Source organism: Arvicanthis niloticus, chromosome 1 (genome assembly GCF_011762505.2).
Source record: "Arvicanthis niloticus isolate mArvNil1 chromosome 1, mArvNil1.pat.X, whole genome shotgun sequence".
NCBI lineage: Eukaryota > Metazoa > Chordata > Mammalia > Rodentia > Muridae > Arvicanthis > Arvicanthis niloticus.
The window spans coordinates 81,898,754-81,919,844 of NC_047658.1; the positions used below are offsets into that span (position 1 = coordinate 81,898,754).

The 21,091-nt window shown below is 40.0% G+C and overlaps 2 protein-coding genes across 3 annotated transcripts in view; both read right to left on the reverse strand.

The window, feature by feature from the left end:
* The window catches only part of Copb1 (coat protein complex I subunit beta 1), a 35,109-nt gene extending 29,900 nt beyond the window's left edge, over window positions 1-5,209 (reverse strand). Inside the window, exons 1-4 of one of the 2 annotated variants that reach the window (XM_034508304.2) lie at window positions 5,075-5,209; window positions 4,359-4,508; window positions 629-858; window positions 12-181 (exon numbers count right to left, since the gene is read on the reverse strand). In XM_034508304.2, coding sequence (XP_034364195.1) covers window positions 12-181; window positions 629-858; window positions 4,359-4,449 — 491 coding nt within the window. In that variant the 5' untranslated portion in view covers window positions 4,450-4,508; window positions 5,075-5,209. Of the gene's footprint in view, window positions 1-11; window positions 182-628; window positions 859-4,358; window positions 4,509-4,682; window positions 4,807-5,074 lie in introns of those variants that run through there. The other variant, XM_034508314.2, reaches the window with a different exon arrangement.
* Window positions 5,210-9,335: 4,126 nt separating this feature from the next.
* Window positions 9,336-20,347, reverse strand: Psma1 (proteasome 20S subunit alpha 1). The gene is made up of 10 exons (XM_034485107.2): window positions 20,204-20,347; window positions 18,662-18,706; window positions 18,269-18,370; window positions 18,053-18,156; window positions 15,603-15,691; window positions 14,874-14,944; window positions 14,274-14,403; window positions 11,878-11,957; window positions 11,178-11,288; window positions 9,336-9,684 (listed from the first exon to the last, which is right to left on the reverse strand). Exons 1-10 carry the CDS (start codon window positions 20,204-20,206, stop codon window positions 9,628-9,630), a joined length of 792 nt encoding a protein of 263 aa, XP_034340998.1. The 5' UTR covers window positions 20,207-20,347; the 3' UTR covers window positions 9,336-9,627.
* Window positions 20,348-21,091: the final 744 nt, after the last annotated feature.

A 21,091-nucleotide genomic window follows, 5' to 3' on the forward strand; every position in this document is an offset into this window, starting at 1 on the left:
TCCTTCCTCACCTGTAGATGGTATAGATGGCCAAAACAGCATTTCTCCTAACATAGCTGTGACGATGTTCCAGACAAGCACGGATAGCAGGCATTAAAGGTTCCAGCAATTCTGCTTCCTTCAATTTGCAGAGGAAACGAAGAGTAGATCCACGGATAAACTCATTTGGATGCTGGAGATCCTGATATAAAAATTACAGTTGATTTTCAGCTTTAAAAAACCTTACATTTACTTATTCATGTGTACATGTGTTACACTCACACACACACTGGAGGTCAAAGGACAACTTGCAGAAATCAGTGGGTCCTGGGAGTCAAGCTCACTTTACCTGCTGAACCATCTTACAGGCTTAAGTTTTAGCTTTTTATAAAAATCAAGTTTTAAATGTAAAACTTTCTAGTTAAAAAAAATTAAAGTTAGATTTGGGCAGTGTTAACAGCTAGCCCCTGCCTCAGGCAGTCTAAGCTTAAAGGTCATAGGTTAAACACATTTTTGAGTTTACAACTTCAATAATAAATACTTATAAATTTTCATTTCATCAATCATTTAATTTTGAAAACTAATAGTATCCATTACAGCAATTTCATAATTACAAATAAACAAAGTGAACAGTTACAGTTTGGTTTACCTTTCTGTATGCATCACACACAAGAATCATTTCATGTAAGAGCCTCCCATCTGGAGTTGTTTTAGGAACAATCTCCCAGAAGACCAGAAGCAACTTTTTGATGGTGTGATCCTGAAGAGGCAGCACAAAACGAATGATCGTCATCAGGAGTCCGGGGAGCTTTTCCCCGTTCAGAATCATAATGATCACTTTCTTCAAAGCTTCAGTCTTTGACTTCACATCACCTTTTTCTGATTCAATAATGACAATAATAAAGCACAATTATTTCAAAAGTACTGGACTAGACTTCTGATCAATAACCAACTGAGTTAATGCAGAGTTCCTGAACCTATAGCTGTACCACATGGTAGCAGACACCTAGTATCTTAGCACATGAGAAGTTAGAACATGTCAATCTTAAGTTCAAGGTCAGCTCTAGGCAGGGCCATTCCTGTCCTCAACCCCATACTCTAAAATCAAACAGCACATCTTCTTCCTTTTTAGTACTGTGTACTGAATTCAGAGCCTCCTGAGTGCTTGGCAAGTGCTACATATTTAACAATGCCCATATCCCCTATCACTTAACCAGGACAGGCTCTTAAGCTGCCCAGATTAGTTTTAAAAATGTGACCTACTGTTTCAGCCTTCTGAGTAGTTGGAACTACACGTGCGTATCACTAGAAATGGCCTGTATATACTTTAAAGGAGCAGAACATGAGTTTTTAAACTTCAAAACGTATGTCTGTTTCTTTTGCAAAAATGTTTTCAAAATGAAAATATAAACATGTAGGGAATGCTTATGTTTAGTTTAGTATTAACTTCATTTGTTTGTTTATACCAACTATTACCTACAGAAAATTGTCAGCTATATGTAAGTATCATACATAAAACTATCTAAGAAATTATAATATTTTAAAGAACATGTAATTAAATGATTTTATTTCTTTAGCTTTATTAGACTAGACTATTATCCTATTTCTGTAAACCAATACTACAAGTCTAAAGGGAAAAATTTTTCTTTTTTCATATGACAAAAGGCCTACTAAAGACATTCTCAAAAATTCTAGAGGGGGCCTGGAGATCAACGGCTTAGTCGTTGAGGGCTCTTTAAGAAGCCCTGGGCTCAGGTCCTAACACCCACATCTGTCCAACAGGACACAACCACCAAACTCCAGCTCCAGGGGATCAGACACACTCTCTTCTTATGCCAGAGGACCTGCAATAATATGCATATCCACATACAAGCACACATAACTTACAAAAAGGTATTTAGCAAAACTCTAGAAAAATTAAGCACTTTTAACTATAAGTGAATGTGAAATATAAATGAGCCTCTTGATTTCTCAATTTTTACTACAAAGTATCAATGTTTACTTGGATTCTAGCTGTCTTTTTAAAACTTAAGTACTGTTGTATTTATATGTGTATGTGAGCTGGGCACATACTTTACAGCATGCACATGGAGGTCAACTTTCAGGCTAAGTTTCTCTTCCATCATGTGTTCCAGAGATCTAACTCAGGTTGTCAGGCTTGGGTGGCAAAGGTTCCCACTTTCTGAGCCATCTTCCCGGCCTAATCCCAGCTCACTCCTTCTTTCTTTCTTTAAAAATTATTTGATATTTTGTGTGTATTGAGAATGTAAGTCTCTGGATCATATGCATGTAGTGCTCTTGGAGACCAGAAGAGGGCATCATATCCACTGGAACCAGAATTACAGTTTGTGAGCAGCCATGTGGGTGCTAGGGACTAATCCCTGGTCTTCTGGAAGACCAGCTTGTGCTCTTAACTGCTGAGCCCCTGATCCTAGCTTCTGAAACTGTGAGTCACAACTCAATTTGGGTTAGTACAACTGAACGTAGAATTTGGCATCAGTGAAACGTTTCTAAACAAACACACACACACACACACCATTCACAATTCAAAATCATTTAGTGAATCTAGTATTTCTGGTAGCATTTGCTTGTGCTGCACTGTATGACTTCGCTGTAGTCTTAGTTTTGAGCACATGACATGTTTACATTACACCAGACATGCCCTTACAACACATAACACCAACTAATGTTGTCTGAAGCACCTCAGCTCAGATCCAAACTATTGTATGTTATAAGCTGCAATGCTTTTACTATACTTACAAGTTTTTTTGGTTTAATTATGGGAAGTAGAGCTTTAATGTTCTCCTATGGTCATTCCTTAGTGTAATTATCAAATTAGTCTGTGATTAAATTGTATAATCACAATGTATGATTTAAAAAGTGTTCTTTCCATGGGGCACAGTGGTGCATATCTTTAATCCCAGCACTAAGGAGGCTGGTGGATCTCTGAATTCAAGGCCAGCTTGGTCTACAAGGTGAGTTCCATGAGAGCCAGGGCTATTAGATAAAGAAACCCTGACTCAAAAAACAAAACAAAAATAATTGTTGTTTGGAGGGGCTGGAGAGATAGCTCAATAAGTGAAGTGCTGGCCACATAAGCAATGAGGATCTGAGTTCATTCTCTAGCACCCATGTAAAAGTCACACGCAGCACATGCCTACAACATTAGCACTGGGGAGGTGGACAGAAGATGTAACTAGGACTTGCTGGCCAGCTAGTCTAGCTAAATCAGCAAGCTTCAGGGCCAGTGAGAGATCCTATGTCTAAAAGTAATGTGAAGGGAGTCACTGTGCATGCTCAGCAGGTAAAAGGCACTTGTTGCCAAGCTTGACCACCTGAGTCCAATGCCTAAAACCCACATGGTAGGAGAGAGCTGACACCTACAAGAAGTCCTCTGATTGCTACACTAGTGCTATGCATGTTTGTCTCCCCACTTCCCACTATATAAATATTAAAGAATAAGACTGGGAACTGGAAACAGCTTAGTGGCTAACAGCACATAATGCTCTTGCAGAGAAGCCACATCGGGTGGCTCATAACTGCCTGTAACTCCAGTTCCAGGAGGAACCTACCCCTCTGTCCTGAACATTTACACACATGGGCACCTCCCCATATACATAATTAAAAATAAATCTTCATAAAAATCGAAAGTCTAAGAAAACAGGTAAGGCGGAGTGTGACTGAGGAAGGCACCTAAGGTTTACCTCTGGCCTCACATATTGAACACACAACATGCATACATGACTAGCACATATTTGTGCACATACACACATAATAAATAAGAAACTTCCTCGGGTGAAAGGGGGTTGACAGTAGAAACATTTTAAGAGGTATCAACTTTTATCATCATAGAAGTTGAAAATAAAAGGTGACTGGTGGCTTGTACCTGTAATCTCAGCCCTTGGGAGGCTGAATTAAGAGAACTGATAGAAGTTTGAGGCTGCCCTGGCCTATTAGTGAGTTCCAGACCAGCCTGGGGAAAGAGTAAGGCCTTATTAAAGAAGGAAAAAAAAAAAAAAAAAAAGAAAAAGAAAAAGAAAAAGAAAAAAGAATTGTGGTTCACAGAGCCTAGGAGGAGAGTAAGATGGAAGGAAAGCTGGGAAAGGCTGATCAATGGCTACTGAATACAAGATAAAAAGTTCTGTTATGACACCGTATCCTACAATTAATAACTATATATTATATTTTAAAAAATCTTGATGAAAGGATGTGAGATGCTTTCACTATAAAGAAAAGATGTTTGAGATAATTATATTCGACAGGATTTAAGTATTAGACAATATAGATATGTATTAAAAACATCACATTAACTTGTCCAATTTTTACGTTTTTAATCTATCAATTAAAAGAATTCCTATTTGAGTTAAGAGACTATTTACCCAGGTCATTTTTTAAGCTGATTTCAGAAGGGGGTTCTGAATCCATTGGCACGTTAATTAACGTATAGCACACGTTCTCAGCTGCCGTCATGGTTTCTGTTTATAATCAACCCAATACAAGATGAAAAGGACGAAAGGTGCCAGGAAAATCTACAAAAATGAATACGAGTATCATTAGAAAAAAAGAGATAAATTCTGCAAATGAGTCGTGATCTTTATACTGCCTGAAGTTCTTTCCCTGCGGCTTCTGAGGATGTCGATCAATAGAGCTCTCCCCACCTTTTTCCTCTATCAACTCTAGTGACAATCACTCAGTCCCCGTACCCGTCCACTCCCCGGCCCAGGGTGTGGAAAGCTGTGGAGCCGAGGTCCACACCACAGTGACAATCCGGAGCACCACGTCACGGGGCCGTGATTGCCAACATAACACAGTCGGATCTGTTCCAGGAGGGCGGCCCGCGAGCGAAGACGCTGCAGAACCTTGGGACTCCTCCGCCGTGGCGGGTCCCCCGTGGGTGAGCCCCGGCCGCCCCTCCCCGGCCTCCGTCCACGCAGTGCCAGGCCCCAGGCGGCGCAGACCCAGGTCCCACGGCCCAGCTCCCCGCCCCCACTGCCCGTCGCCGCGGCCTTGTTAAGCGCCCGGCATCTCCCTATCCGGCGGCTCGCCGACCCTGCGCGACCGCCGCAACCCCGAGGCTCGGGGTCCAGGCCGCTACCTGGCTCCGAGGGGCGGGGGCCGGGAAGGAACCGTGGGACCGTCGACTACCGGTCCAGACAGCCGCTGCCGCGACGGCTCCACCGAGTCCTTGGCTGACGTGGAAGGGGGCGGGGAGACCAGCAAGGATGTAGCTACAAAGCCCGTACGGAGACTCACAGGGGACAAGCCTCTTCCGTCCTGCAGCTGCGCCTTGGAAGTGTGTGCTGTCTTCTTCCTCTCTGAGTTGTTTCTGCAGCAGTGTGAACAAGTATTTTACTGTCCCCTGTGAGTTAGGAACTGACTTAAGCGCTTTGGTCAGTTAGCAGTTCCTTAGAAATTGGCTTCCCAGGAACTAAAAACTTGTACAAAAGAAAAACAGAGAAGTCCAGCAGACCTTCCTCTCACAAGTCGGAAACTCAACCAATTCTTAGGCAGATGATTTCAGATATTTTATTTGTTTTGTTGTTGTTGCTGTTATTCGAGACAGGGTTTCTCTGTATAGACCTGGCTGTTCTGGAACTCACTCTGTAGACCAGGCTGGCCTCGAACTCGGAAATCCACCTACCTCTGCCTTCCAAGTGCTGGGATTAAAGGCGTGCGCCACCACTGCTGGGCTTCAGATATTTTAATAAGATGACTAGGTTATATCAAAATACACTTGAGGGTTTAACACCTCTGGTGATGTGAATCTGACTTTATTCAGTTGACCTGGAGTTATTGGAGTATCCGAAGTTGTCTGACAACTATCATTTCGACTCTTTATTCAAGAATGGCCTCTTGCTATCCTTTCAGAGCATACATCAAATTTTTTTATGCATAAAGAGAGAGAGTCAGCATCAAAGGATTTTTCTTGTCTTTGAAGACTGACTAGTTACAGCTATACTTGAACATAGCACATTAGATTCTGTTCATTTGTAGTTCCATATCTTATCCCAATGTCCTGGTCAATTATTAATAACCCTCAACAATGTCTTCTCAAATTGCCAGACTGATCTTGAAAGGTAGTCTTCCGTTTCTGAGAAGTTGGAATTACAGGTGTGTACCACATGGATACATACTCTGTATACAAACCCTGCTAACCTCACTTGGGGGGACACAGGATACAAATTGTTTTCTCATCTACCTGGAATGCAGCTATTCCGACAATTCCCTTTTCTAGAAACATCGAGTTAAAAAAACAAATCCCCCAGCACTCAAAATATACCAGAGAGGCTACGTATTTCCAGCACTTAGAAGAGCTGCCTTTCTGAAATTTTGATTTTAGACAGTCTTACTGCCCAGGCTGGCCTTCAACTCTCAATCTCCTTCTCTTGTGCCTAGCCTCCCAAGTGCTGGGATTACAAGCAAGTGCTATCACATCTGGCTTTTGCATTTTTAATTAAAAGATGTTTTTAATCTAGGTACTTGTCAGACAACATGATTCTGACAAGTCCTCTAGTCTTTGCCTAGTTTTGTCTTGAGAAGTCTTGCAGGAATCTGACATGTCTCCTTACTGAGACTTCTCCAGACTTGCTTCTAAACACGTTCAGTTTTGTCTAATGACCAACAGTCAGATATAGAATAGTTCCACTAGAGATTCTTCCTGCTGCACACCAGCTGTCACAGCCAGGTGCCCACTTTAACCCCTGCAACTATCTATCCATTCTGATGTATAAATGGAATCATACAATGGACCGCTGAGATTAGCTTTTTTTACTCAGCACAATTCTCTGAGAATGAGATGCGTTCAAGAATGTTCCTTTTGTGTACCATTTTTTCCACATGTAGTCAATATAAATGCAGTTATTAGTTCTCCAAACTCACATGACTTACCAAGAGGTGACAGAAAGAAATGACACCAACCAAGGTGTAGAGATTAGGTTTAGCAACAAGAAAGCTCAGCAGTTTAGGGCCATGGTGGTGTCCACTAAAGGTATCTATTCCTTATGTTAAAATTCTGGGTTTTCCATGACCGAGTGAGTCACTATGGACACTTAAGATAGCATTTTAGGCCTGCACCTGAACATGCCCCTGGCAAGGGGCGTGGTTTTGCATTTTAAACCAGAGCTTCTTGACTGGTATCAAGATCTTATATAGCTTCACCAATTCTTATGAAGTGTATTTTGAAGACTTTTTATACTAGCATGTAACTATTTCATTTTGAATGCTTTCCAAATCACAAATTACTTCAATATAAAAACGTTGCATATCAAGAATTATAAAAGTGTACAAAATGAGGACTAAAGATACTTGCTCCAAATGGCTTAGTGGTCAAACATTAAGAGCTTAGAACATGAGTTCTGACTAGCTTTCCTTTTCTTTTTGGCTGTGCCAGCTCTTTAGAGCTGCATGTGAAGATGCTTAGATTCCAGATGACATCTTTGTTACAGGACACGGGGAATCTCATTGTTCAGCTGCCCTGCAGACGAAATCGAGTAACTGAGTACACCAGACTAAACAGAAAGGGGATCACATCCAACTCTGTAAGGTCCTTTAAGCAGATACCTTTTGTATGAGGTACATATATTTGCACTTATTAGTAGGCAGACCCTGGGCATTCTGCTCTATCATCCTGTCCTGACTTACTCCCTTGAGATGGGGTCTCTCACTGAAACTGGATATAGACCAGCAGCCAGTAAGCAGCAGCAAGCCTTTTATCCTGTAGTGCTACAGTTACCAGGTTAATTGTTTGTACGGCAATTGGATTTTTCTCCTGCCTTTCCAGACAAGGTTTCTTTGTATAGCCTTAACTGGCCTCAAACTCAAGAGATCCACTTGTCTCTGCCACCAAAGTGCTGGGATTGAAGACATGCACTCCCACAACCAAGGTTAGCAAGTGGCTCTTCATAAAGTCTTTTTTTTTTCTAGTTCCGAAGTGGGGAAAAATTTTTTAAATCAGTGTCTTAAGAATAAAACCAGATACATATTGAGGGGAAAAACCTACTAAAACTGTCCTTAGAATTAAGTTCAGTCATTTTTTAATCTTTGAGTTCTAGCTCGTACCTAGGAAACATTTAAAAAGCAGACAATCTTTTAAGAACAAAGTGAGAAAGGCTCAGAGGAAGAGGTACAAGATACAAGATATTAAGTTTAGCCTCGCTCTCTGTCTACACACTGTAAGTCCAGGAAATCAGTAAGTTTTAGTGTTTTGAGTGTATTTGATGCAATTCCATACATAGCCACGTGGTACTGTAGCCTGTTCTCAAGCTTAATAGATAGTTCTCTGAGCTTATTTCCAGTACATGCTGACATCACACAAACAAATGATCAGAGATTGATAATAAAGCCAGCAGGGTTCTGTGTTTCTTTCATTTTCCTTTCAAGAAGTTATAAAAGGATTTAAGCAACTGAGACTTAAGTTTTGAAAAAATCTTTTAAAGATCATAAACTTTGAGCTTGTCACAAATTCCGTTGTAACTATAATATTTCTCAAAAGGACTTCTCTAACGTAGGGCTAAATGAGTTGCCTAAAGCCAAGAGTAGCTGATTTGGAGAATCAGGGTTACTGTCCATAAAGAAAGATCTCTTCTCTAGAAATGGGAGTTACACTGGGAAAAGTTCCTCCAGGCTTTAGCACAATAAAAATTTGACTCTAAAAAGAACTTTCTTTAATTTCATTTTTCATGGCTTAAGAACTGTTTTGTAACTAAGTACATGTGGCTCATGAGAACACAAGGCAACCTCCAGACCTGGGGGAGGGTAAAAAGGCTTGAGATTAAAATGTCTCTTCTGTTTACTTTGCCAAGATTTTCATAGGCCAGGGTCATAATTGTTGCTATCAGTTGGATACAAAAATTGCTCATTTTTGAGGGGAGGGGGATAGAAGGGTAATTGAACCCAAGGGTGAGCACTAAGCATAGACCACAAGTTCAGATACAGCTCCAGCCCAATATCACTTCTGTTTGGAAGTGGCGACTTTTTACTACTTACACAGGCTCATGTTACCAGACTGGCTTCAAACATTATCTGAAGCACAGCATGGCCAATAACTCCTGATCCTCCTGCCTCAACACAGAACTGCTGGGATTAAGGCCTGTACCCCCAAGCCTGGCTTGTAGTCTTCAGAATAAATCTCAGGTATGCATCGTGAAATTTGTATTCTAAGACCATCAGCATTAATTTGCAATATAGTCAGTCCACATAAACAAATTAAACTGCTTAAAGTTGTGTTAAGAGGCATTTTTCTGTATTACTAAAAAAAAGCAAAAACAATATAACCTGACAGATATGACAAGTGACCATTGTAATATTAGCTTCCATCTACAGTTGAAACTATTTAAAAACAAAAACTTGACACAACAGGTGGTGAAACAATTTTATTTCACAGTTGTCTTTAAAACTGCAAAGACACTTATTTTCTCCATATAAAAACATTGGTATAGATACCTATACTTCCTAGAAAATGATTATGTAGACCCTTTCAAAGAAAATGTACCCCATTATATGGTTTCTGTGAAGTTACTTAGAGAAAACTCACATCTGGACTGATTTCTAAAACATACCACCCAATACGCTGCAGCTGTTGCTTTAAAATACAGATTATTGTCACCAGTGTATGTCCCTTCATCCTCATGTCGTCATAACCCTTATCACTTAATGTTCCATTGGTTCATCAGCTTTTTCTGCAGGTTCATCAGCAGCCTGTGAAGGCTTTTAAAAAGAAGAAATGTAAAGATGTAAAGTGAGCATTTACTATATACCACTAGATCACAAGTATTACAATATAAAAAAAAAATCAGTAAGAGGGTTAAAAGATTTTGCAGATACTTGATTTTATAGTACAACAGCCTATTACATTTTTTTTGAATAGGACTTTTAAAAATATTTTTAAATTTGTGAAAAATATGTAATTTCAGTTCTGCCAACTTAAAGATAATTCCACTGTTTATCATTTGTCTTCTTTAAGAGTTAAGCCTTTCTTATGTTTCACTGCTGTGCTTAAAACACAGCCAGCAACTTTTAGACTTCCTTCTGTTCAACCAACAAACAGAAAAAAACATTCTGTAGCAGCTATGTGGAACTCCAGAACATCCTTTCTAAATGCTAGTTCTTGCTAACATCTAAAATGCAAATCTCATTCTCCCAAACAGCACCAATAGCATATTCACCAATTTGAGAAAAGCTCACAAACCCAAGCTGGAAAAAACTCTACCACCACCCCCTTTTTGGAAAAAGCATGTCATTGTGCTAGGATTATAGGCATGATCCTATAATCTGTAGAAAAAAAAATCCTGTACCACTTTCTATGCTCCACAACCATAAATCCACATCCATCAACAGCCAATGTGAACCATGTGTAGAGTGCATGTCTGTAATTCTACCTGCTTAGAAGACAGGAATGACGGGGAAAATGAAATGCATATTGTCAGGAAAGATTTGTATATCTAGACTTAACCACTTTTATTTTCAGGTTGTGTTTTGTTTAAAATCAGTATTTCTTAATGCTTTTTGTCACCATTTATGGAGAGCTAACTTAAGTGTCCAAAGCTAGATCAACATGTATTCTCTTCTGGACCCTTCTCAGAAGATTCTAGGCTGGCCCTGTCATTCACTTTAACCTAAAATTGTGCTAACGTGAGGTTGTACCAGTCCTGAGTTCTAGCCTTAAGAATGGCTGGCAACCTTCATTTTTGAGGTTCTGGAAGCTCTGACTTGCCACTCTGTAGAAGGAGCCCCGACAGCACACAGACAGAAGCCTAGTCATTCTAGTAGTCCACAGGCTTCTAGCTGGTTCTCGGAGATACCTAGAGAATGGGCAGGTAAGGAATAAAGCCATCTTGGTTGCTCTGCCCCTGTTACAGTCAGACAGCAGCATTTGTGAGGTCCCAGGGAAGATGAGCAGGAGAGTCATCCATGCCTCAGTCCACAACAGAACTCTAAGAAATGTAATCTAAATCTGTAAATTCTGGGGTGATCTTAAGTCATGTAGTGACAGAGAACCAAACCCTTCTCCCATTTTGTGTTTCTGGAGATCACTACTCTTCAATATTTTACTTGAGTCAGTGTTTTCTTAATTGTTATTTCAATTATGGACCTACCTCAAATAATTACAGACAAAAGCAATGAATTTACATGGTTGTGACAGAACAGCAGTTTGCAGTAAAGCTAAAGCTTCATGTTATGATTAGTAACATGTAACATACCTGTGCTTTTCTCTGTGGTCTTTCTTCAAGACCATCCAGGAATGGAGACACATCATCATCATCATAAATTGTAAATTCCAAGTCTTTACCAACAATTCCAATGGAAACATTCTGAAGGGGGGGGAAGGAAATTAATATTAATATTAATTATATATATAAAATAAAATGCTAGGCAGAAAGTAGAAAACAATATAGCACTTAAATTGAAAGTTTTAAAAACTGTAGGTAGGTGTGAAAAGAGGCAGGAAACTATGGTTCTTTCAATTACAGATTCAATATTCAAGTTGGTTACTATGAGAAACCTCAAAGGTCCAAGTCATCTAGTAATGAAGTTTTCTCCTAGACCAATGGTTTAACCTTCCTAATGCTGCGACCCTTAAATACAGTTCCTCATGTTGTAATGACCTCCAACCATGAAACTATTTTCATTGCTTCTGTACTTCTGATACTGTTATGAATCATAATGTAAATATCTGACAAAGATATGAATACCTACTATAAACAAAACTGAAGGAATTTTATTGCTGTATAATCTCCCACCCCAATTTAAACATGACATTTCAAAACCAGATAATTTGGTGACTGGAAAGGAAATAACGAACCAAGGCAGCCCAATTAAAATAACTTAAGGACATGCTATTTTCTTGTGATTGAGGATTAAACTATACCATTAATATCTACAATTGGAACCTTGAGTTACCTTTGTGGTCAGGTCCTGTTCTGCAGGGAGCGTCTCTCTTAAGGCACGCAGACCATGTTTAACCAGTTCATCCAAATTGCCTGTATGCAATAAATTAAAAATAAGGTCTTAATTTCACCATCATATAAGGCTTCTTTTAATGATCAAGTCTGTAGTCTGAAATGGTGGCTTGAATGACATATTACATAGAATCAAACAGCCAAAAGTATAATGTTAGCATCAAATCTAACCTAATATCAACCAACATCAATGACTACTTGATGTCTTTTAGTAATAAATATGATCTGTCTTTCACTAGATTAAATAAAAGTCCTGGTCACAAATGCCATTCCAATTTTTTTTTAATAGAATGCAGGTTTTTATATTCATTAATAATGAGTCTTCAACTCTTTCTATGTGGTATTACCTGATATCAAAGTCATCACAGACAAGTATAGACCAATCTTCCCTATGAATAAAGACACCCAAAGAAGCAGCTCATACCTTATCACTTGGAGGGTATGGAGCTGGGGGTGGAGATTCTGAGTAGTTTGACGTCCATTTCAACTACACAGTGAGACCTCATCTTAACCAAAATAAAACGACTGCCATCATTTCTACCACCACCATCAGAACCCAACAACAACAACGAGAAAAGATTATACATAATAACTAAGTGTGGTTTTTCTGAGGAATGTAAAGATGGTTAACAGAAAAGTCAACCAATACATTAATAGACTAAGAGGAAAAACAATATATGACTTGAATCAGATATAACATGCATGTGATAAACTCCCAACTCCTACCTAATAAGAACACTTATTCATCTCACAGTTCACATCATACTTAAGAGAATGACTGAATGAATGCTTTCCCCTCAGTCTCAGGAATAAAACAAGGACATCTGCCCTCATCACTTCCACTCATCACTATACTGACAGTTCTAGCCAAGGCATTTGATAAAAACAAAATGCACCTATCTGGGAAGCAAGAAAAAAAACAGCACACATCAAGATTCGGAAGTGAGAAGTAAAACCACCTCTACTGCTAATGATGTGATCTAGTGACATGATCTCAAATCTAAGGAATCCACTAGACTGGAATTAATGAAGTGTTCTTGAGATTAATTAATGAAGTGTTCTTAAGAGCATGTGATAAATATATAAATATCAAGTTCTTATGACAAGCAATCTGCAAATGATATTGAGAAAATGCTGAAAACATTATGAAAATAAAGTATGAATAAATGAAACAAAAGAAACATAAGACATAAACTAAAAATTACAAAATACCACTGAAAGACTTAAGTAAATGTAACAAAAGTCTATGTCCAGAGGTTGCCTTACAATGGGCCTACCCACAGTAAATGGGTAAATAAAGTGTACATTCAACACAGCTTGCCTACCAAATGTTACAGCTTAGCAATATGTGACTGACTATGTGGCTGGCTAAGACTCATGACTCACTGCTACTGTCCTGTATTAGGATAGAGGATCTTAACATGAGCGGCTAACCCAGGAGGAGATAAAAATTTAAATTCAGGAGTTCATTTCCTTTGCAGAGCATCTTGTTTTTGCATATTATAACATCAAAACCTTCTGGGCTAAGCCATTGTAAAGCAGTGTCATCTGATTACAACAGCAGGACTATTCCCTAAACACCCTACAGATTCCAACAATTCTCTAGTAAAGCTCCTTGGATGGTAGCATCACTCTGCTGCCATGACACTCATGAGAAGAGTAGAAGCACAGGGAAGCCTGCAGGTTCCTGTTTCCTTCTGTGATCAAGCTACGAACCCTTATACCACAGTACCATCTTAGCTAGGGTATGACTCCAAGCCGAATCCTCAAAAATCTCCCAAAAAGTAGGTGATCGCGGAAACTCCCAGTTCCTTCAAAGAATACTATACTGCCACAGGAAAACGTATGAAACCAAGACAAAAAAAATCTTGAGAGGAAAAAAAAAGCCCTAATATTAACCCTTCCTCTAATGCAAAGCAAAGTGCTTGAAAACCAGTTCAGCATCTTACACCTTAACTCTTTTCCCACGGCTATACTGCTTACTTATCTATAGGCCACTTAACCCAGAAATTCTATGTGGCCTAAAGTAGAAACAGATTTACAAACAGTAAATTGTAAACAGAACTTACAAATAGCAACTAATGTAATGGTTTTCAACTCTGACCGGGGCCTACTTCAGACTAAATATGTCAAGAGTTTTCAAGGTTGGAGACATATTTATATTTTGATAAAGTTCTCTTAGTAGCTAGAAGTTAGCATGTGTTACAAAACAACAGACACTTTACGAACTTAAGATTTTTAAAAACTAAAGATTATTAGTTTTCCTCACTTAGGGTATATTTGCTAACTATATAAAGACTAGAAGAGGCAAAACAAAGTAAACCAAATGACACTTACACTCCATAAATTCAGACATATGTCTCTCCAGGTAAGTACGAGCTGATTGAGAACGGGCTCCGATAGACATAGCTCTGCAGTCAAAATAGTTAGCAGAGGGACAGGTTTGGAAAATGTGAGGGCCCATATCCTATAAATAGAAAAACAGATTATGAAATTCTTGACTTTGAATTGACTAGAAATTATAAAATTTCTAGGCTTGAAACATTGTTAGGGTGTAGCTGTGATAAATGTGAAGGTTAATCTTCATTATCAGAGATCCACCTCCCTCTGTCTCCCTAGTGCTGAGATTACAGGCATGCCACACCATGCCCAGCTCCAGACACATTTAAACAAAAAGGGAAAACGCACTCTGACAGTGACTGGAACCATCTAATGCGCTTTGTCCTGGATCAACTACAGGAGGAAATAAGCTGACCATCAGCACACATTTCTCCTGCAGTCTAACTACAATGCAGTGTGACTGGCCACCTCAGGTTCCCCAGCAGGACAAGCTCTTGTCTCCTCAAACTCTATGTCAGAATAAATCCTTCTTCCCTAGGTGGTTTGTGTCAGGTACTTTGTCACAGAGGCAGAAAGGCAGACAATACAAGAACTCACATCATAACCAGCAATGAGCAGCCCAACACCATACGGTCTCCGGCCATATCGTTGTGTTGGGATCTGGGTCTCTGAAACTAGTTAAGGAATCTGTTTCAACATGTAATAAATTAAAAACAAAACAAAACAAAACTTATAGCTTCTTTTTTTTTTCTTTCTTTCTTTTTTTTTTTTTTTTTTTTTTTTTTTGAGACAGGGTCTCATTATACAACTCTGGCTGTCCTGGAACTCTCTATGTAGATCAGTCTGGCCTTGAACTCAGAAATCCACTGGTTTTCTCCCAAATGCTGGGACTGAGGGTGTGTGCCACCATCACCTGGGGATTTCTAGCCTAATTATTTCATAATTTTCTACAAGAAAGTAACAGAAAGAGTATTCCTTTGGCCTAATTTACAAAGTTTGAAATTTCACCAAAGCCAAGAATGAACACTAACAAAATAATCTCTTCCTATATAGAAATTTATTTTGAATATAAGGGGCAAGAACTTGGGGGGATAACCAAAACCATTCAGAAACTTTACTGTCTAAAAATGATAATAGCTTCCTTAAATTGAGCTACTGTATTTTGGAAATATCAACTGTTTATAAAGGATAGTGAAAGAGTAATCCAATTCCTCAAACCTTTACAGTCTGGTTTATGTTTATACTATCATATTCCAAGTGACTAAGCAAACACTAAGTAACCCAAACTTTACAGTTTACATTTACAAGTGGCAACATAAAGGATACTGCTTCCAATTAGAGACACAAGGCGAGACACAGGAAGTGGTCTGTCAAATACAAATCTGGAATCCAAACACTCCTGTCGCATAAAGTTACTAAAAAAGAAAACAAAAAAATTAATCAGTTTATATTACAGAGAATAAATATAATCTATACATTTAAACAAAGCAGTTTGATTCCATTTTGCTTTCCTACAAGTATTTTCATGGAGTGATTCCATAAAAATCAGAAAGGTAGGCTACGTCTAGATTCCTTTTTGTGTGTGAACTAAACTCTGGGACCATATGAAGTCATATGAAGTTTTTAAAATAAATGACCGGGTGAAGCAAGGCATCACAACTCTAAAATCAAGCATGTGGAAAGTGAAGGCAAGAAGACCAGGTGTTTGAAACAAGCTTCATAATATTCTTTCCCATTGTCAGCAATAACATGCCTTAATTTTGGGTTTCAAACCAGAAGAAAAGAGGAAAAGGGTTTTTTTTGTTTGTTTGTTTTTTCTTTCTTGAAAGCAGGTGCCATCCTAGAGGAGACATAAGCCATCCTACAGCCGAATCTCACTGATAACCCTAACAAGATCCAAGCCAGGTAAACAGCAAGGAGAAGAAAGCTGGTGCTCATCAGAGGGGATCATTAGAAACAGCTACGCTCCTTTGTCTTCTCACTGGCTTCCTAGTACATGCTTGTCACATCGGATAACCAAGCTTTATTCTGGGGGTATTTCTGTTGTGTGGAAGTCAAATCCCAGGCCCCTAATAAGAGAGGCAAGCCCCTTGGCCTCCTGGGCCTCAGCAAATGTTGACTAGATGGTAACATCAAGCTGTCCAGTATTTTAAAGCCAATTTTCTAAGACTTTCTAAAATTATACTATTTAACATGGGAAGCGCTAATTACATGTGGGTCTAAGGTCTTGAAAGCAGCTAACTAAAATTTTTCCTGTTTTGGGTTTGTTTGTTTGTTTTTTTGAAATATGATTTCTCTTTGTGTAGCCCGAGTTGTCCTGGAACAAGCTCTGTAGACCAGGCTGGCCTGGAACTCACAGAGATCCATTTCTGTCTGCTTCCCAAGTGCTGGGATTAAAGGCATGTGCCACCACCACCAGGTTAAAAAGTATTTTAAACACAAAACATACATCAAACTTGAAAAGACAACACCAAAACACACACAACATCTTGCTGATGAAGTTTTCATACTAATTCAATATTGGCATGACACCATTTTAGATACCTAAGTAGCAGATTTGACTACATGCTACACTTTATACTTTGAGAGCAGAAACACAGAGTGTCACTCTACTACTGACTTAAGAGACTGGTTGAATAATTCGAAAACGTTAACGAACAGCAGCTTGGTCCTTACTCTTACCTTGTTTTTTTTTTTCCTAATAAAACCATGATGAACCAAAGAGATTAGTTTTGGCCACTTTGAGTTCTCTCTCTTTCTGAAAGCTGTGTTAAGTGTTTTACATGTCAGGTTACTTAGTGGGAAAAATTATGTAAGTGACTAGCTCAATCTCAGATACAAAGTGATAAAGTGAGAATTTAATTGGTACAACCCCAAAGTCCTACCACTTCACTTATATGCTATTTCTCAACAAGAAATATCTACCTCCTCAGAACAGTTACAGAAATTTACCTATTACTCTCTATTTCCCATCTGTTTTAGAAATAAGATAGGTTTTAAGTTCTCTGAAGACAAGATCTAAAACTGAGTCTATACCATTATATGCTATTGAACTTTGTGAACACAAATGTATAATAAATACTGACATTGTAAAGAAAACTAGAATGGTTTACGTCATCCTTCAACAGAAGAGTGTCCAGCTCTCAGGCATAATGGGCTTGAAACAATATATATGTCAACAAGTATCAAATTAAAGGACTTTCAAAACCATTAGGTTTAATAGCACTATAAAAATTAAGAAAATTCCGGGCAATGGTGGTGCACGCCTTTAATCCCAGCACTTGGGAGGCAGAGGCAGGTGGATTTCTGAGTTCAAGACCAGCCTGGTCAGCCAGGCTACAGAGGAACCCTGTCTTGAAAAACAAAACAAATTAGGAAATAGAAATACTTAGTTACACACCCAAACTCACTTAGGTATTTACAATATTACAAATTTTAATATTCTGGGGGCTGAAGAGGTAGCTTAGCTGTTCTTCCAGAGGACCCAGGTTCCAGTATCCACATGAAGGCTCACAATCTTCTGTTACCCCAATACCAGGGGAAATCTAAGGTCCTCTTCTGGTTTCTGAAGAAACTAGGTGCACACTAGTACACAGACATACATACAAAGCACCCACACAAATAAAATAAACAATTGAAAACTATATTCTGAGAGATGACGTCCTATGGTATCTTATCTAGGTATTTTTTTAAGAAAAATAGTCTATTAAGAAACAATAGGAAAATAGTCTATTAAGAGACAGTAGGAATGCTTAATTTTTCATAATCATACATACCACAACAGTCTGGCATCAGCAGTTAGACCCGCAATTGAGATACCAATATGGTTGTCAACGTGGAGAATTTTCTTCTGGTGAGCGGCAAGCTCTGACTGTGCCCTCTAAATAGACACAGTATGGTATTTTAGTTTAGAAGTTTATTATTTATCAGTGAATTTACATTTGATAGTTCTGTTTCCTGAGGGAGGAAGACAGGGTTATCATTACACTTACCTTCAGTGCAACCAACACTGCATGTGTTTTTGACTTTAGACCAACTGTTGCTGAACCTTGCTTAACAGCTTCCATTGCGTATTCAATTTGATGAATCCTGCCCTGAAGACAAAAAATTTTTTTTCACTTTTTAAAACCAATAAACTAATTTTAATTCTAACTTTAAGATCACAGCCTATAATCTCACAAGCTTTGTTTGCTTTTCTTTTAAAATAGGGTTCTACTAAGATGCTTAATCTGCCCACCCACTCACTCCATGATCCTATGGCTTCAGCTTCCTGACCAATAAAGATTAAGATGTGTACCACCAAGCCCAGCTCACAATCTCACAGGTTTCTGAACCTACTTCAGCCATGAAAAGTCACTTCATTGAAATGGCAGAAGACATTTTACCTGAGGGCTCCAAACAGTGACATCATTGTCATACTGGTTACGAAACTGAAAGTGAAAGAAAGACAGATTAAATGAGAACATTACAAACTTCAAATTTTAATATTAAGACAAGTGTTTCAATTGTTAAAACCCCTCTGCTAATGCAGCTTTCCTGAGACATTATTACAGCACTCAGTTTGCAAAAGGATTCTACCTTAATCATGCAGGAGCTGTTGGGATGAATGGACTAGGTTCTTCCTAACCATTCTCTATAGCACTTCCCTTGGGCAGTCAAGTGCTAAAGAATGCACACATCAACTTTTCTTCCACTTTGTGCATACTGTTCTCTTACATAGGGCTCTAATAATTTGGCAAAGGCTTTTTCTTTAAATTGAATCAAATGTCTATCTCTTGAAGGTTTCTTCTTTTCTCCGAGAATTCTCAGCACAGTTTTCCAGCAGAGCTTTGAGATGAAGGTCCGATGCAACTCAGTTTGGCCTTCTGCTATATACCTGGGAGAATTATCTTGAAGTCCTTCCTCAGCCTCCCAAGTGGTCAGATTACAGGCATCTGCTATCATGCTCAACTATACATTTTTCTCTTTCTTTTCTTTTCTCTCTCTCTCTCTCTTTCTTTCTTTCAGACTCAGCCTCTACACTCTGGCTGTCCTGGAACTCAGTACGTTGAGTTAGGCTAGCCTCAAACTCACAGAATTCTGCCTGTCTCTGCCTCCTGAGACTGGGATTAAACTCCTGTACCACAACGACCAGCTTCCTACATACCTTTCTATCTTTATAGTATGATTAAAGTTATGTTTGGTTTAACTTTGACTCTTTTCCTGTTTCGTGTCACTGGTTGAATTAACACATAGACAAATCCTCAATAAAGAGGTGGGCACAAATAGCTACCGTTGGCACAACCACTACAGCTATAATGCCATTACTAAAGCAAGTGTGTCGGCCCTTAGAAGAATATTCATGAGAGCAAAAAGAGCAAGAGTTCGCATGTTAGACTCGACAGAAGCAGCCCAGGGCCCTACGTTGTAAACCATATTTCATCACTTCCCCTCTCATCTCTAACTAGGTACAGAACAAAGTGACTGTATGGAGCCTTCCCCGATAGCAGTCTAAGGAGACGGATTAATCCAAACAGACCCACGAGGAAGATGAACTTGGTCTAAAGACCTGACTGCAGGCTCAGGTCTGGGCTGGTGATGCCGGTTGCACCCCTCCACTCCTATAAATTTCGCTCCTATGCAGATCACGAAGGACCACAGGGAATCATGGAATCGGCAACCTAAGTAAATTAAGAGGGGAGGGCGACTGGCTGGCCGAGGAAGAAGCTCCTGGACCCCATGTAAAGCGGAGAAGCTGCGCGAAAGGCCGCCCAGGTTACCGATCGTTTCCCGCCGGCCAGGCCGCAGATGCTGAATCACTGCAGAAGCCGGTCCGTGAGGTAAGCTCCCTCTCCCACCACCCCGCGCCGCAGGGAACAGAGGTCGATCCCCGACCATGTCAGCGGACCTCAGCCCCAAACCCTCTGAGGACTAGGGACTCAACACACCATAGCTCCGGCGGGGCGATAACCAGACACAGCAGCGGACACAGGAACACGGCCCCAACTACGGTTCGGTGATCGTCAAAGAAGCCTGCGGAACCTTGACGGCGGCGACGCAGGAAGTGCAATCTATCTCAGAGCCACGGATCGGGGTTTAACGCTTCCCCGCCCTCCAGCTCTAGGTCGGCGGGGCCTGCGAAAGAGGAGAAAGTGGGATTGGCGGGAAACCCCGGGGTGGGAATCTCAGTGAGCGGAGCGAACCGGGGGCGTGGCTTCACGGCACGCGCAGAGTTTCCTTGCTTTCCTTTCTCAGTCGATTGCAGAGTCATGCGTACACTCCATCTGTTCGGCTGAACATCGCCACCCGACTCGGGATGGTGCGGCGGTCCCACATAGATCTCAGTCACAGTGCACAGAGGTTTGGAAAACAGCCTGACTGAAAGAGGCTGCAGAAAAAGCCACAGAACCCTTCTCTTCCTCTCCCCTTCCCTCCTTTCCCCTCCCCTTCCCTCCCTTTCTCTCTCCTCCTCCCTCTTCCCTTCCCCTCCCCCGCCCCTCCCCTGCCACCCTGCCATCTCGTGTGTGTGTGTTCATATGTGTGTGTGTGTGTGTGTGTGTGTGTGTTCATATGTGTGTGTGTGTGTGTGTGTGTGTGTGTTCATATTCCTGGCCTGAGTATCTTGAGTACTTGGAGGGCCCATCCTTAAAGGCTCCATGGTCTCTCATGGTCATATTACTCATTTTGTGATCATTAGTTGCTATTGTGGTACCAGATTTCTGTTCTGATATTTGATTTTCCGCTGTTCACAACCAAATACCATATCTGGTAGATAGGCCACTAGGGGGAAGGTGCGAGTTTTCTTTCGAATTTTTAAAGAGCATGTTTTAGTTTAT

Coding starts and splice junctions, on each gene's coding strand:
- Psma1 (XM_034485107.2), bottom strand. Junction 18,157..18,268: donor CAGTGTTGGTTGCACTGAAG/GTAAGTGTAATG, acceptor GTGTCTATTTAG/AGGGCACAGTCAGAGCTTGC. Junction 15,692..18,052: donor GCTGATGCCAGACTGTTGTG/GTATGTATGATT, acceptor TTTCTTTTTTAG/TAACTTTATGCGACAGGAGT.